This window comes from Barbus barbus, assembly GCF_936440315.1.
Source record: "Barbus barbus genome assembly, chromosome: 35".
Lineage (NCBI taxonomy): Eukaryota > Metazoa > Chordata > Actinopteri > Cypriniformes > Cyprinidae > Barbus > Barbus barbus.
Window position 1 is genome coordinate 9,094,108 of NC_136763.1, and position 17,780 is coordinate 9,111,887.

Here is a 17,780-nt window from a genome sequence, read left to right on the forward strand (position 1 = left end):
GTTTCTTTAGCAGCAAATCAGCATATTAGAATAATTTCTGAAGCATCATGTGACACTGAAGACTGGAGTAATTATGCTGAAAATTTAGCTTTGCTATTATACAAAAAAAAAACATTTTAAAATATATTAAAATAGTAAACTATTGTTTTATTGTAAATACTTTCTCACAATATTACTATTTTTTACTGTACTTTTATCAAATAAATGCAGCCTTTGCGAGACTTTTCAAAAACATTTAAAAATCGTTCTGAGCCCAAACTTGGTAATGGTGAATATAATTTTTTTTTTAATTATTATATTTTTTTATTATTTAAAAGAATAATATTAAAATAATAATTCAAATAATTTCCTTAAAATAAATATATCATTATTTTTTATTCATTTAATTGAACTTTTTTACAGTATTGGGAATTCAGGAGAGAAAATGTGTGCAACATCACAATACAAATGCTTAATGATCCTAAAAATTTTGAATTTTGGGCAAAATACGAGCTGTACATGTCCTTTACAGATTTCATACAATGATTCATACAAGAGTCATCCATTTATCGATGCATATTTTTGCAGCCTGACAATATTTCTTGCTTTCTGTCTTTCTCTCACCACCCCTTCAAATTCAGACACATTCGCTAGTAAAGTGGCAGCCATCCAGGATCAGTACGCTGACGCCTCCATCGGCAATGTGACGGGCAGCAACGCTGTGAACGTCTTTCTGGGCATCGGAGTGGCCTGGTCCATCGCTGCCATATTTCACCAGTCACAAGGCCAGTACTTCCGCGTAGACCCCGGCACGCTGGCGTTCTCTGTCACCCTGTTCACCATTTTTGCCTTCATCTGTGTCGCCGTCCTCATGTACCGCCGCCGGCCAGAGATCGGAGGGGAACTGGGTGGCCCACAGACTCCCAAAATCCTCACAACAACATTGTTTTTCAGTCTCTGGCTGATGTACATCATCTTCTCCTCCATGGAGGCCTATTGCATCATCAAGGGTTTCTAAATAAAGCAGGAGATGATGCCACAAACAGGATGCCATCGTTAAAATCCTCATAAATAGGACTGACAGGAGGAAAGGGTTCAAAAGACAGCCGTAGAGGATCGCAGGTGTTTTATGTGTTGTCCATTATGCTTTATGTGCGTGAATACACGTTTTTCTGCTGTTGCGCTAAAGTTTTTTTTTTACATTATTAACGCATATTTTTGGGGTAAAGCTGTAAAGATTTCAGGAAAATAATCGAATGGAAATGTTATTGATTTGGTTGACTGATACTGAGCTTTAGACTGAAATCTGAAATCTGTAATATGATAAAATAGCAGATTTGATTTGATTCAAATGACACAGAACATTCAGATGTCTTTTTTGGTACAAAAACGAATGATCTTTGAAAATCATTTTGTTGTGAAAATCATAATACTTTAAAAGATCACTGTCATTTTAAATCTCATTCATATACTTGAAACATTTTGCAGGAGAGGAATGTTCAACAAGCAGAAATCGTAGCGTAAATGAACTCAAAATCTTGTGTGAAAATAGTGCATTTTTGAACATACAAACGGGTGTTTCTAAACGACAAACGGCGTCATGAGACTTTTTTTCAGATATTAGGTAATTAAAGTGTAGATTTGTGAGCATTTTAAGCTTTTATTTGGGACTTACACAGTTCAGTGTATTCAGTGTTTTCAAGTAACCTTAAAACAACCCTAAGCTTAAGAGAAACCGCTGTGCCATCTTCCAGCCTGGTTCCGTGGGACACTGACTCTAAGCTCAACTCCACAGACGTCCCATAGAAGCTACTTGCTGAGGATAGTCAAAATTAATATTAAATGTATTGCAATGTGTTTTGAGTGTTTGTCCAAACTTTTTTTTTTCATGGACACATGGTTTCCATATGTTTCTAGTTCAGGTACCAGTAGTTTTAGTACATACAATCAAATCCTATGTCTGTCTCAGCATTTAGACACAAACATTCATGAGAAAATGTTTTGACATTGTACAAAAGCAAGGTCAGAATCCATTGTTTTTATTCTTTTATTACTACTATATGAGAAATGCATGTTATCTCCTATATTTTTGCGACTTCTTCCCTTTATGAAGAAAAGACTGTATTTTTGAAGATTTCACAAAAAACAACACACGTGTATGATAGAAAGTCAACTGTGACACTGGGAAACTAATCTTATTGTATATAGTGTTCAGTCTTCAAATAGAAAATTCTGGATGTTTCACTATTTTTACCCATTTGAGGACACAAACACACTGGTAGAAGTTTTTTTTCCTTTATTTTCACTCATTTTGGGTCAGGACATATCATTGTCCACACACGGGTGATGGCACTGTGTATCTACTCCAGCACGAGTCACTCGGTCCCCAGCCTCATTTACAGTACATTTTACAGATACATTGAAGTAGTTTTCCCTCGCTTGTGCGAGTGCTCAGTACATGTACGTTTCATTTTGATTAATGTTATCTGTATGATAATACAACCTTTTTATTTATAACGTTTCAACAATTGGGTTTTGTCTCTCTAATTCAGAGTTTAGGCAAGACTCTGTGTGTTTATTGATGATAATGTGTCGCCCCCTTGTGTCAGAATAATGGACAGTCCTGGTTTTGAACGACTGTGTACACAAATCCTGCATATCCATCTAGTTTAGAACGCAAAATATTTCCATGACTTTTTCCTGCCATTTGTGAATACTGAATAAGGCTTAAATAAATAAATAAATATTGAGATTTCACTCACAAAGAGCAACTTTTAAAACATTTAGCACAATAGAACTGAGTATAACTACGACAATTTATATACACTATGGAGTCATCTTTTTTTTCTTTTTTTTCTTTTCAAATGATGACTTTTACAATCCTGAAAATTACAATTTTAAAATTCCCTGAATTCTCCGGATCAGTGTTATTGTTTACTAAAACAAAAACAAATCAAAATAATTTTCTGAAAAAAAAAAAAATCTAAATATAGGATAAAAATTTAAATGGACATTTTAATGAAAATTAGAGATGTTGCCTTGGCAATTAAAAATTTTAAATATGCATGACATGTTTAAGTACTACTGTATATTACGAATACTAAAACTAAATAGAATTTATCAAAAACTAATTAAAATGACAAGCACACGTAAATGACTCAGATTAAGCTAGAAACTCTTTAAATAATACAGTCTATAAAAAAATACATCAGAATTTCACTGTTTCCGGTTTTGCAGCACCACTGCCCTCAATTTATAAGTTGCTATCATCAACAAATCAGTTACATTAATCATTTATTTACTTCTATTTTTGCTCATTTAAAAACTGCTTTTCTTGAACCATGCATAATGGCCAACTATTATGAGAGGTGAAATCAACAGCATTGTTTATTTTTTCTGCACAGGTAGTATTCTTTTTGGAAAAGGGAAAGCAGAAAACATGCTGGCACTGCTGAACGTCAAAAATGAATCCTAAGCCCAAATACTGCCTAAGTTCACACGAAACAATTTGGTTTCTTCGTAGACCTTTATTTCATCATGATAATATTTTATTTACGATACACTTTCAGGGACACAATAGATGTTTTGAGGCAAACAGTACAGTTTCAGGGATATGTTGCTGTTTTGGCTCAGTTTGGAAAACAATATCCAGCAGTTAATATAATCCTGGTCGCTTCATGTGGAACGGAAGGACTTGTATTTTCAACAATGACGTGACGTCATGAGAGGCCTTTCAATAGCGAAACTGGTAGATTCTAGAGCATCCGCTTAAAACATGCTGCCGTATTACGATTGCAATGCTAGTGACAGCCACGTTCAAGTCTTGAATCTTCAGAGACATTTCATCCAATCACAAATTTGCATATCCACGTCTTAGATCTCAAGACTTCTCGTGTCTCTTTGATTTTTCAATCTCGCTGAATATCAGCCACCAGCTGTTACCCAAAGGTGATATATATACAATCATGCCTTTATACATTTGTCTGATGTGGTGACTTCGGTGACATGAAATGTCCTGTTCATCCCTGATTGAATTCTTTAGCTGTTTGATGTTTTCATTTGACATGTCAGCTCTTGAGCCAATGGTTAGTCGACTTGTATTCGTTTGCAAGTGGTAGGGAAACCAATATGCTTTAATCGCATAATAAAAAAATAAAACTGACCATGATCAGAGCAATAATTTGAATTTCAGATGGTTTGCATAAAAAACTGTGGCTCAGATCCTTAGTGTGTAGAATATTCACCTGATCCAGAGAAGGATTGCATCACAACGACCCACAAACATACACATACCCATTTCAAATCAAAGGTTTTGTTCATTATATTCACACATAATGTATATTCATGTCTTTTTTTTTACGTGTGTGTGTGTGTGTGTTTGTGTGTGTGTGTGTAAGCAAATGTGTGTAGAAGACACACAGGAAATGCAACAGTTTTCGTTCTGTTTAACACCGATACATCTCATGAGCCCAACGAAGGTATCTGAAATCTACAAGACATTCAAAACAGCTCCATACAACATGAAGTCCCACTTGAATCCGTTTTACTAAAGTGCTGATTAATGATTTGCCGAGTCGTCCAGGCCACCAGGGAGCGCTCATACAGACGACTCCCTTGCCGTTTTGGAGTGAAGAGCCTTTGTGCGGCTCAGGAATGGATGAGTTGTGCAGATGCAACCTGACGCCACTGTTAGGCCCAGACTGACCCATGCGCAGAAGATGGACCATCCATACCCGTGATCTACATCACTGGGAAGACCGTAGATGAAAGGGGGGTTTCTGGATAGGTCGTATGAGACACTGGCTGCGTAGGTGCACAGTGAGATTGTGCAAAAGATTCCTGTGGGACAGAAGAAGGTTTGAGGTCTAATGAACACATGAGAATCAGCAAAAAACATCTGAACTCTTGGTATGCACCTCATGCAATACAGTATGTGTTTGTAAACACAAGAGTTCCAATCAAAGACTCAGCATTAATGTTGCAACACAAAGTAGCTGTTTTTTTCCATGAATGATTCAGTATTTTTGAAAAAAAAACCAAGTTAATGACTTGATGTCCCAATTTGCATTCTTATGCACTATTCTATGCCATTTTTTAGTATAGATAGTGTTCACACTGAAAATTCCAAAAGGAAAAAAGTGCTCTTCAAATACCTGGATATTGTAAAACATAAACAAAACAAAGTGTGAAATATCGGACACTTCATGCACTCAATTGTTTTAAATGAACCTTATATAATTCACACACTAGACAGTTGAGTACACAGTGCATAGAGTAAGTGTTTAGTGTCATTTGGGATGCAACTTTCATTTCTGAAAGAATCTGAATTTTTAACAAATTGTATGAACAAATGATTTATTCTTTTTTTGCATAGTAGGGTGGTTCTTAAATGGAAGACTGCATCCTTTTGGCTTGCCTTACATAATGAAATTGAACGAGCTCAGTGCAGATTCATTTTCATACAGCTGATACATCCTTCAAATGAAGGCCGAATGAAGGATGCGAAACAAAGACTGTCCTTAAGATAAAGATGTCCTTTGATGGGGCTTTGAAAGCAAGATCCCCACCCTCTCTGCGTAATCACTCTGCAAAGCCACAACTCCCCCAAAACACACGAATGTGCTCAGGCACTGTATAGTATAGTATAGTGTACATCGCAGCACTGGATACTTAGACTTAATAGGCTATTTACTTTCAAGCGTTTTTTACTGGACTACAACATGCCCTAGATATTGTTTAAAAATGTTTTGATTCCTTATTGTTCGGTCATACGTTAAACTGCCAATGAAAAATTTTTCTAAAGCATTTACTAATCTTAGTTGATTTCGACATTTAATAAATCATTATTAAAATCAAAAGTTGTAACTGTATTATTTAATAGACCCGAGCTAACATGGACTAACAGTTGTATTTTTAAACAAAGAATAAAAACTTCTGTAACAAATGTAACTATTGCTCATTGTTAATGTTAATGCATTAACTAAGGTTAATGAGACCTTCTTGTAAAGTTGCTCTTTATATTTTTTTTGCACTTTAATCAGTTTGAAACATTTGTTCACTTTATAAATTTTTGTGATTGCTTTATTGCATTTCAACATGTTCTCACTCCCAACTCGTCACAATATTGACGCTTGATCAGGACCCCTTGGCGTCACTTTTAGACGCACAGGGTACCCCTTTAGCATAATTTTTCGACATGCAGGGTCCTCCATTGTTTTAAATAAGAAACCCTTGGCATCAATATGCAGCCGTGAAAGGTACTGGGAATTTTATCGTCAAGATTAAATTATATATTGGGTAATAATATTGCCATTATTGCATATATATTGGGGTGTGATTTTTCAATGTAAACAGTCACACATTTATGAGCATGTAATCCAACCCCTGCCCCTACACCTACCATTTGTCAATAAAACAAAAGATATAACAGGCAGATACAACTACCGTCATAATTTATTCAAAAAGTATTAATATTTCAAGTCTTCCAAGTCAAAACGATTGATTTGTCCACCGTAAAGCTCAAATCCTGTGTGCAATCTGTGTGCAAATTCAAAAATTGCCGCCAGAAGAAGCCTTATGTCAGCCTTAGTTGTGAAATGCTATTGGCTCTTGTGTGTCTCGTGACCGATTGCGTCAAGCTGCGGTAGTGTGTATTTGAATAAGATATGAGCGCGTTAATGGAGCGGGATCATTTTCAGTGATTAAAACCTTATGTTTTACATTCTTCTTCGCATAAAGACATCGTATGGCTTCAGAAGACTTGGAATGAAACACAACTTGTTTATAATGCTTTTATACTGCTTGTTTATGGACAGTTTTTGCAATAAATAGGGTTTAGGGTAGGGGTGGGCTTAGGTGCTCCAATGAAAGTATAAATTTATATAATATTATATAAATTTTTTACAAATGCATGCAAACCATTAAATTAAGACAAACAACTGAAAACAACGGAGGACCCTGCACGTCGAAAAATGACACTAAAGTTTACATGTGAAATTTACTAGCAATTTGAGTGAAATAGTTTTTCTTTCAGTGTACACACACACACACACACACACACATATATATATATATATATATAAGCAAGACAAAAAATATAAGGCAGAAGGATATAAATGGATAAATAGGCAAGACGTGGGAAAATGCACAAGGTAGACAACAACTTGGAAAGGAAAAAGAACCACCTACGAGAAAGTATGTGCTACTGGGCGAAATTAGTAACAAGTAGCTGAGCAAAAACGAAGAGAAAGTTAGATAATAAAAGCGAATAAGCAGAACTGTGTACCTGCCATAAGGAAGAGGAGTCCAGACACATGCTGGGTGAGGCTCTCCTCCCAGAAAAATCCCACGGCGGCCACAATGCTTCCACACAGCATCACGGCAGCAGCCATGCCCAAGAACCCCGCCGTGATGCGCCGCAGATCTGAACACCGTAGAAAAATACACTGTTTCCATGACTACCACCCACTTAGCCAACAACACTATACAGCTATGGGTACCACCTTATCTTCAGGAACTTTCACTGAGCTCAATATAACTCCATGCATAAAGTTTCGGAGCTGCTGATTGCAGATATTGATTCAGAACGTTTAACTTATCACATTATAACATCTGATTGGGATACATGCACGGAGCAAGAAAAGCTTGAGGCATTTTAACGAGGGCTGTAATTAAGGCTTGCAGGCTCCCTCAAGACTTGCTAAGTTACAACATCATAAGAGCTAATAAGATTCCTTCCAACAGAATATGACATTTGACCAAGGTTGTGTACACAAAACAGTACCGTGGGGCACATAATCATCTCATGGAGATGCAAGAAAAGGTTATGATTACATATTCATGACAAGACATGCAATAACCGCATTAGCACAAAACACATGAGCTGTATTCTTATTGGTATAATTATTAAAAATTTTAATAATCTTAAAATTTAAAGTGCTGAACTCTATTTTTATAATAGTTAGTAGCCTTTAGTAATGTCATGGTTTTATTTGCTCTGTGCCGTTGGTAGATGTTGGCATTCTACAGAGCACCGGTTGAGGCGCTGATATTTTCAGAATGCTTTTTGCAGCAGAAAAAAATAAAACCGTTTAAAAGCCATTGCTTTATATTTCACTTCATCTTTTTATGTCTAACAGTAACTTCATAATGGGTAAAAAAGAAAACTTTATACACTGTAAAAATGTATTTTTTGTAGTACATTCACAAGAAAATACTATTTCCGTCTTTCTACTTCAAAATGTCATGTTTAATTCAATGTGTTACTTGTCATTTCTTTGTATTTTTTTTATTAAATTTACTTGCACTTTCTGTGTGAAATTTGTTCAGGGTAGTTTTGCAGCACATATTATTCAGAATTTAGAATATTTTTATTTTTTTACTCTGTAGATGAGTTTTTACATATTAAAAAGTTTAGGGATCCCGCCACAAGGGAATTATTATATTTGAGGGTCCATAACATCCTCAACACTAACATACCTGGACTAAAAGCCAAAAAACTCTTTGAACATAAGAATTACATACAAATCTGGCCTAACAATTAAACGTAAATTACATGCTTCATGATCCACTATATTTGCTATAATAATAGCCAGTAGCATGTTGATTTTCTATCCAAAATACATTTTTAATCTCTTTTTACTTGGTAAAATCCAGATCCTCAGTACTGTCCTTCCAGCTACAGTTGCTTCAGTTCTTTAAATATACATGTGCAATGTGTAAGCACTATACAAATACAACTGATTACAAAAATACAAAAATTAACTGATTTTAGTATCATAATCACAATCAAATTATTGTAAAAACAAATATTTACATGGCAGGCATAATTTTTATATGGTATTGCTCTGCATGGTTTTCCCCAATGCGAAGCACACTTAACTCCAGCTTGCATGCACTGTTTAATATTCAATGCATATCAAGAGCTGTAGAAGGCGGTGAGGAAGCTTTGGATGACTTACGTAAGAGGTGCCACTCGTCCTGCTGTATGGTCCTTGTCAGGTTGAGAGGGATGTTCCTGAGTCTAATGGGTTGGGAGAAATGGTACTTGACAGATGTGCATCGGTCTGCAATACCTGCACAGGGATCACACACTGGTTTAACATGCCTGACCGAAGGACAAACTCTGCCCTTCAAATGCAGCTTTGAAAAGATCTTACCAATGAAATCCCTCCCAAATCTTCTGGCATGTGATGCTAGAAGTTCATAAAAACTGCTTAATATTCTTGCAATGTTATTGCTGTTATAATGTTTGCACTAATCTTTGCTACTCTATTTGTTTTGTTTGTCTTTTCCTGGACGTTCCAGCACTGGGCCAAGAACGAGTAGAGCCAAGCATTGCTGAAACACCCGCCTCCCCGACAGAGTGACCTTCTGTCATTATTTCCACCTGGGTTCACACCGCACCACACAGATTTGGCTGGCGTTGTGACTTAATTCTGAGAGCTGTGTTGAGACCGCAGCGATTATGCAGCAAGCCTGAGATGGATATTTAGGTACAAAAAACAAAAAAAACACTCTCTGCAATCATAACGTGGAGATGCGGTCAGCTGCATAGCATTTCATTCAATCTGAAAAATTTATTCAGTCTGGCTAGATCCTATCAGTTGCTTAGAAATGTGTGGGTGAAAATGAAATGTGCCTTCTTTGAATTGACGGCATTTTAAATCACAGCCAAGCCAACGAGAAACCTCGAAAAAAAAGGCTAGATGTGCACTTCTTCTGTATTCACTGGTAATGAATTCAACTCTGTAGGTTTTCTCAAAGTGATACTAAGTTGCAGCCATGTACTTTAATGAATACTAAAACTTGTATTCCCAACCTGTTGACCAATTTCCCATAACTATTACAATCGTGATTACTGCAAGATGGTTTCAAACGGTGTTTATCTATCTATCTATCTATCTATCTATCTATCTATCTATCTATCTATCTATCTATCTATCTATCTATCTATCTATCTATCTATCTATCTATCTATCGTCTGTTTATCGTCGGCCTATATTCATGCTAGAACACAGAGACAGTCACAGTGAATTTTAAATGTAATTTAAATTTTACAAAACATGTATTTTCAGGTATTCCATGACTGTTAGAACCCTGTAAAATACATCTCTTTGTTCTAGCTTACCATGAAAAAGCCCCCTTAAATTGTAGCTTAATTGTGGGCACATGGTGCTGCTAGAAACTCCACCGTCGTAGGTTCAGTTCTCAGGGAATGAATGAAGTGGTAAAATGTGTGAACGCATTGGAACTTGCTTTGATTTGAGTTTCTGCAAAATGTCTAAATGTATACACATCTACACATTGGGACTTGCTAATGTGTAAATGCATGTTCAGATACTGTAAAAGATTGTAAATATATATAATCATCAATGTAATATTGTTATTTAATGGAATATGGTCTCAATAATATTATTCTATAGTATACTCTTATTGATACATATAAACCATATAAAAGTCAACAATTTTAAGAGCAATTTGATCTTCCGGTTGCTATGGTGCACTCAACCTGAGCCAATTTCATTGTGATCTGATGAGAAGGTCTTTAGAGTGCCTCTCTTCTTTGATGGGCTGATTCGGGGCTCACGGTAATAGGCTGTGTCACAAATCAACACCTGGGTACTGAAGGTCAAGTGATCTGTGTGACTTTGGGCTTGATTTAAATGCAAGGTGGCACACGACTTCCGCTTTTAATCCTGACATGATCAGATCTCTGTAATCTGTATTGACTATAAATCATCACTCATTTCCTGTGCCTTTTTTCACCTTGAGACTTTCATTTCTTTCAAAGGAAACTTTTGCAGAGCAGCTGGCTTGGTTGGCAATTTAATAAAGTTTTGTTCTGTTGGGATCCATCATGCATGAAATTGATTTGCAGAAAGTGCCTTTGCAGTAAAATAAACAGGTCAAGCGAAAGAAAAAAATGTCAGGCACTGGTGTCAGCAAAAAGTCCATTAAGCTTAAGTTCGGATGAATGTCAGAACAAAAAGGACTAAATTGATATTACTTCCAGTAAACGAGTCTGCATAAGCTAAATATTCATCCACACTCACCTATGTTTTTGGCGCATACAGACCATCATCATCATCATCACTCACAAAGCCAAAGTCTACATATTTAACAGCATCTGTCAAACAGCCAGAACTAGCGATAGGAACTGGTTCTGTGTCGATTCCTTAACACTTCAATTAACCAATGTGTTTGAAAATTATAAGATAATTTCACATTTCAAAATTAAGTAAGTGCAAAACGTCTGTTTTCCCAGACTTTTTCCTTTATACACTGTTTTTTATCTTTATAGTCGGCATAATTAGGCAATGCAGTCCTAAATAGGCTACAGAGCCTATTAAAAAAACAAAAAAATAAAACATTAAATAGCCTACCACATGTCACAACAAGATTCAGAATGTGTGTGCATTGATTTAACTAACATTAACATTTAAGCTAACAGTGGGGGGGGGGGGGGGGGGGGGGGGGGGGGGAATGGGGTCCCCCTTGTCCCCCTACCCGTCCACCCATCCCACATATAAAGCCTCTCCGATTGATTTATAAATGTTTAGATTCACTGAAAAGAACCAGCTCATAAGAATAATTTGTTCGGGAATCTGGCTACTCCGGTCTAGCTGAATATCATACACTGAAATTAGTCGGCTCAGTTGAATCATTCATTCGGGAATCGGAATGCATTATAGGCAGGCACCCTATCGTATTGAGTTAACTAAAAAGAACCGACACATAAGCGTCATTCGTTCGAGAATCGGACTACTGTAGTCGCGCTTGTGTGTTCGCGCTAGAGATTCAGTGCAGGAAACACTGTTTGTAGATGCAGAAAGAATACACGTTTGAGAACCCTAACAGAAATGAACTCGAAAGTCGATCGGTTCTGGTACTTAAATAATAATAATAATTAAAAAAACAACAGAACCGGTTCCAACCCTAACCAGGGCTAAGTAAACGTTAGAGCTCTGTTTATTGTGTTTTGCGTAGAAATGAACTTTCCACTGAGGTCTTACCCTTCGAAATGAGTTTGTCAATATCCCTGTCCATTCCCTGGAAATAGCATTTCCTCCAAAGTCCAGAATAGGTGGAGAAAAGCGGGCGCCCGCACTCCGTCTCCAAAATGCCCATGCCCAAAATCGCTCTCCAGTTCTCCAGCAGTTCCTCCTCTCGACTCCCTACATGTATGGGCTTCATGAGAGCCAGGTTGCGCTTCGCATTCCCGCTGTCAACCAAAGGCAGGTGATAGATGGGCATCTCCCTGTTCTTCTGGTCGTTGGACTCCGACCCGTATTGGTCGCAGTTCTCCTTGTGTTTCCTGGTGTCGGTTTCGTACCAGTGCTCGGTAAAGATCGCTGTGACCAGCAGCATGAGCGCGAGCAGGCTCATGGACAAGCTGATCGCCGTTACAAGAGCCCGTTTCTCCATGTCTCCAACATCCGCGCAACTCACTCAGTCATCTCTCACATGAAGCGTACTTTCCTCGCCGTTTCCCGGGACAATGCACGGCTTTGAGCAGCGATCTGTCATTACAGGTGGATGAGCGGAGTGTGTCTGCGCGCACTGTACCGTGGGCATCTATATGGGGATGCGCGATGGCCGTGCGTGTGTGTTTACCTGCACTCAGTTCGGGGTTTGTGCATCTTCCCCTTTATCCGCAGTAGCCGCTTACTCTTCTTTCCTTTTTCCTGAGAAGGATGATGCATCGACGTAGCACAAGATTTCACCGTGCAACTGAACGCGCGTGTGGAAATGTCAAGGTTGTCGCGCGCATACTGTGCCAACAATAGCTAAGGGTGTGTCAAGGAGACAGGCGAGGCGGTTTCCTGCGAGCGCGCGACTGAACTGTTATGATGATGATGATGACTACAGTTTGACCAGCCAAACATCAATGCAGCAGAAGAACATTAAGCAAAAATGGGAAAACAACTCAGGAACTTAATTAGACTGCAAAATCTTCTGTAGAAATGCTTTGTAGTAGGCTATGTTCTAGTAACAAGCAAAGGTATTTATGGGTGAGTTATGTCTGTTATGATAAAAATAACATTTTAAAATCAGCTTTCAACCATATGTGTCAAGTAAATCATTATTTGTGTGCATGTTGGTTTAAAAATTACACATTTAAAAATCTATTTATACAATTTATACAAAAAGTTTGTTTTATTTACTTTTTAAAATGTAATGAACCTTGTACTGTAATGAAAATGTTATTGTACCTTGGCTGTATTCAGCTTTATCATATATTTATTTAGTTTTCAGACGTATTTCTCAAGGTAAACTTTTATTTATTGATTTATTTGTTATTATATTTGTGTAATATTCTATAAAGTGTTTATATGGTTAATCCATTCAACTTAAACACAAGTGACTTACCAGAACAAGGTCAAAATATATGTATATGCTTTTATGCATTATATGCATATGCATTAATGTCAGACCGATACATACATCAGACCAAAAATTGGTCATTTTACATAATGTATTGTAAAATGTTTTCATAACAAGGTCAAAATATAGGACATTTATGTGTATCTCTGATATATGGATCAGGCCAAAATTGGTCCATTTCACATAATGCAGTGCACTTATTAAATAAATATATATAATAAATAAAATATTACACTAAAATATATAGATAGATGCTTATCTATCTATCTATCTATCTATCTATCTATCTATCTATCTATCTATCTATCTATCTATCTATCTATCTATCTATCTATCTATCTATCTATCTATCTATCTATCTATCTAAAACCAATTAGAATTTTTAATAAATATGAAGAAACTGATAAGCAATTGAAAATAGTGTATAAAATATAGAGAAGAACGGAAAATGAATAAAATTATGGTAATGTAATAAAAACCTGAACAATTGATTAGAAAACACATCTAGAACAGCCAGGAAATAATACTTCTCTAAGCTATACTGGCCAGCTGTATGTGTGTTGGTTGTTTGATAAATGCCGTCATGCTGAGACCTTGATCTGTGCCAGTGCATGCTTTAATAATCAGTCAATAAATTGCATCCTGGATGTGTGCCTGGCATTTGAGAAATAAATTAGACTGAATAGTCCTGGCTCATAAAACCTTCATAACAACCACATGGTGTAAGTACACATGTGTTCAGAAGCTCACTCTTGGCACACACTCCTCTGTGATTCGGAAATAAATAGCGCTGAGTCACAATCCTGTCTGAGCTGAAAGAGAAGAAGATGGAGGAAGAGGTATGAGACTGTTTTGTAAGTCACAACCACATGGAGAATCCTGACAACTGTTAATTTGTCAACTGTCTGTGATTTGTCACATATTTGGAGAGATATATGTGAGAAAACAGACCTCAAACTGCCTTGTGTAACTCCCAAAATGAAGAAAATTCATGTAGAAAACCACATCCCATCAATGTTATCGTTACATACAAACCAGAAAATAACAGTAAAATAAAAAAATAAATAAAACAAAAATGCAAAACAAGTACAACTAGTGATTTAACAGTGAAGGTAATCAAAATCAATTGCCCCTTGCTTTAATTTTAAATAAATAAATACATAATAATAAAAAAAACATTTTAAACCTGGTTTCCCATCCTCCTCCTCTCTTCATCATCCTCCCATTCCAGGCATTCTCCGCTCTACGAGCTCAGCGCATGCGCACTGGAGCTCACGGGAAGCCATGTTAAAGTTACAGTCAAGTACTGAGAGTGAGATTCACTTCTGACGCCGTATGTTTATTTTTTTCCCCGTTTTTCTCCTTTCGTCCGGGTCAGGGCCCCCAGCAAATCTATCACTGATAGTCAGAGGCCGGAGTCCCCATGATGAACTCTAGTTTCGATCTATCCAGGCGAAATCCGCAAGAGGATTTCGAGCTTATACAGAGGATAGGCAGCGGGACCTACGGAGATGTTTACAAGGTAAAAATGTGTTTTATACAAACAAGGCCCATGTTTTGGACAGAGCAGTCCACAATTAAAGGGCCCGATCTTTAGAATAAAACCAGTGTGAGGCATATGGGAGTTTAAATGTTTTAGATATGCAGTCATAAAGTACAATATGTCTCTGAACTGGACCAGGACACTGATCTCTTAAAGGCGTACACAGTAATTTTTTGGCGAATTAATTTTTATACACTAATCGCACTATGAAGTAATATAATTAAAATGATGTACACTTATATAATATGAAGACTGAAAACCAATCAGTCTTCTAGTAAAAGCTGTTTTATTCTATATGGAGTGGGTCCCTCAATGGACACCGCCATGTTGATATCACATGACCGAACCTGTCACGCAGTTTTTGGAGTTACTTCTACAAATTAAAAACAAAAATAATATATTTGTTTGAACAAATTTTTACTATACTATTTGAATTTGAATTGAGTATTTTAATTTGTCTAGGCCAAAAGGTGTATAAACTAAAGTACTTAATTTACTGGAACTATTGAGAGAAATAAGAACAAAAACATACTTTAGGTTGCATCTGAAATACAAACAGTTCACAGTTCAAACAAATCACAGTTTCCTAATTAGTGGATGAAAAGCAGTATGTAAAAAAAAAAAAAAGTGGTATCTGAATAGTATTCATAAAACATTAAGTGGAAGGTACCCAGATTTTGTCCCATGAGTCCATGCGAGGGGATTTGTGAATTTCAGTGAAGCAACATGTAAATCACATGCACATCCTGAAAAGTGAAGTTGTGGGCTCTTTGATCGCCCCCTGGCGAAATTACACTTACAATACAATTTTCCGAAATATGGTTTTGGTCATTTAAGGTAGTTGTTATCACGCTGATATATGTTCAATTATTCGTTTTTGTGATAAGTTTGATTTTAGCTAGTAATTTGATGCTATAAAAACGGGCCGTGTCGTTATGGTTGATTGGGTCTGCGGGAGTTTGGGCAAGAGTTTGATACCGCAGCTCCACCTCACGACACTACTGCGCAGACTCTGGCTCCAAACGAATCTCTACTGCACAGACTCTGGCTCCAAACTAATCACTACTGCGCAGACTCTGGCTCCAAACGAATCTCTACTGCACAGACTCTGGCTCCAAACGAATCACTACTGCGCAGACTCTGGCTCCAAACGAATCTCTACTGCACAGACTCTGGCTCCAACGAATCTCTACTGCACAGACTCTGGCTCCAAACGAATCACTACTGCGCAGACTCTGGCTCCAAACGAATCTCTACTGCACAGACTCTGGCTCCAAACGAATCTCTACTGCACAGACTCTGGCTCCAAACGAATCACTACTGCGCAGACTCTGGCTCCAAGCGAATGGTTTCAAACAAATCTCTACTGCGCAGACTCTGGCTTCAAACAAATCTCTACTGCGCAGACTCTGGCTCCAAACGAATCTCTACTGCGCAGACTCTGGCTCCAAACGAATCTCTACTGCACAGACTCTGGCTCCAAACAAATCTCTACTGCGCAGACTCTGGCTCCAAACGAATCTCTACTGCGCAGACTCTGGCTCCAAGCGAATGGTTTCAAACGAATCTCTACTGCGCAGACTCTGGCTCCAAACGAATCTCTACTGCGCAGACTGTGGTTTCAAACGAATCTCTACTGCGCAGACTGTGGTTTCAAACGAATCTCTACTGCGCAGACTGTGGTTTCAAGCGAATCTCTACTGCGCAGACTCTGGCTCCAAGCAAATGGTTTCAAACGAATCTCTACTGCACAGACTCTGGTTTCAAACGAATCTCTACTGCGCAGACTCTGGCTCCAAGCGAATGGTTTCAAACGAATCTCTACTGCGCAGACTGTGGTTTCAAACGAATCTCTACTGCACAGACTCTGGTTTCAAACGAATCTCTACTGCGCAGACTCTGGCTCCAAGCGAATGGTTTCAAACGAATCTCTACTGCGCAGACTCTGGCTCCAAACGAATCTCTACTGCGCAGACTGTGGTTTCAAACGAATCTCTACTGCGCAGACTCTGGCTCCAAACGAATCTCTACTGCGCAGACTCTGGTTTCAAACGAATCTCTACTGCACAGACTCTGGTTTCAAATGAATCTCTACTGCGCAGACTCTGGCTCCAAATAACGTCATTTACTCAAGATGGCAGCGGCCATATTGAGATGTTTTGGCTTCACTTTTCTATAGTGGAAGGAAGTGGAGACGCGTCGTCCATCTTTTTTTACAGTCTATGATCACATGAGTGACAATATGGTGGATGTAGTATGTCCATTTACTGACCATTATTTTATTCTTAAACTGCATGGCTTTCTTTATTCCTTTAAAACAGAAAAGGAGACCGTCTCAATCATCATATATTTTTGTTGTCTTTTTTCCAAACAATCAAAGTGAATGGTAACAGAAGCTTTCTTTCGGCCTGAACAAATGATGACCGAATTTTCAATTTTGTATGAACATTTCAGAAATACAATAATAGCATCAAAACACTGTTTCAAACTCTGTAAACATTATGTGGTTAAGACACTCAATTACTCTCAAATACAGCCTTTCATTGCAATATGTATTTACACATTTTTCATGATTTCAACTTATTTTAGTTCATTCCCAGTTTCTTGCACCTCAGAATGAGTGTGACTGAATAACATTATTGTGTGGTTTTGTTTCAGTGTCACTCCCATGAGTTGTTGCACAATTGTGCAAGGCATGACAAACATTTGAAGAAGGCTTTGTGATATCACTGCTTAAGTTAGTGGTTGTCGCTGAAACTAATCCAAGCACTGCAGAAAGATCAGTTTGGTGACAGCTGGCTAGTAGATCAGTGATACTGTTGTCCAGAGCGGTTAACTTAAAAGATGTTACAAGTGGTGTGAAATGTGCTGG

General features: G+C 37.5%; 3 protein-coding genes across 12 annotated transcripts in view; 2 read left to right on the forward strand and 1 right to left on the reverse strand.

Moving 5' to 3' along the window:
- Positions 1 to 2,948, forward strand: part of LOC306854633 (sodium/calcium exchanger 1-like) — a 43,310-nt gene extending 40,362 nt beyond the window's left edge. For 6 of the 7 annotated variants that reach the window (XM_079392806.1, XM_079392807.1, XM_079392804.1 and 3 more), the window contains one exon: positions 621 to 2,948. In XM_079392806.1, coding sequence (XP_079248932.1) covers positions 621 to 997 — 377 coding nt within the window. In that variant the 3' untranslated portion in view covers positions 998 to 2,948. The remainder of the gene's footprint in view (positions 1 to 620) is intronic. The other variant, XM_079392805.1, reaches the window with a different exon arrangement.
- Positions 2,283 to 12,824, reverse strand: LOC306854634 (transmembrane protein 178A-like). Its single transcript, XM_079392811.1, has 4 exons — positions 11,994 to 12,824; positions 8,940 to 9,053; positions 7,265 to 7,402; positions 2,283 to 4,818 (listed from the first exon to the last, which is right to left on the reverse strand). Exons 1-4 carry the CDS (start codon positions 12,403 to 12,405, stop codon positions 4,577 to 4,579), a joined length of 906 nt encoding a protein of 301 aa, XP_079248937.1. The 5' UTR covers positions 12,406 to 12,824; the 3' UTR covers positions 2,283 to 4,576.
- Positions 12,825 to 14,623: 1,799 nt separating this feature from the next.
- Positions 14,624 to 17,780, forward strand: part of map4k3a (mitogen-activated protein kinase kinase kinase kinase 3a) — a 73,658-nt gene continuing 70,501 nt past the window's right edge. For all 4 annotated transcript variants that reach the window (XM_079392922.1, XM_079392924.1, XM_079392923.1 and 1 more), the window contains exon 1: positions 14,624 to 14,887. In XM_079392922.1, coding sequence (XP_079249048.1) covers positions 14,789 to 14,887 — 99 coding nt within the window. In that variant the 5' untranslated portion in view covers positions 14,624 to 14,788. The remainder of the gene's footprint in view (positions 14,888 to 17,780) is intronic.

What these genes read in the sequence shown, in the direction of transcription:
- LOC306854634 (XM_079392811.1), bottom strand. Translation starts at nt 12,405, where the DNA reads ATGGAGAAACGGGCTCTTGTAACGGCGATCAGCTTGTCCATGAGCCTG. An exon ending in TGACAAACTCATTTCGAAGG is followed by an intron (nt 9,054 to 11,993) that starts GTAAGACCTCAG and finishes ATCCCTGTGCAG; the next exon opens with GTATTGCAGACCGATGCACA. An exon ending in ACTCCTCTTCCTTATGGCAG is followed by an intron (nt 4,819 to 7,264) that starts GTACACAGTTCT and finishes TCTGTCCCACAG; the next exon opens with GAATCTTTTGCACAATCTCA.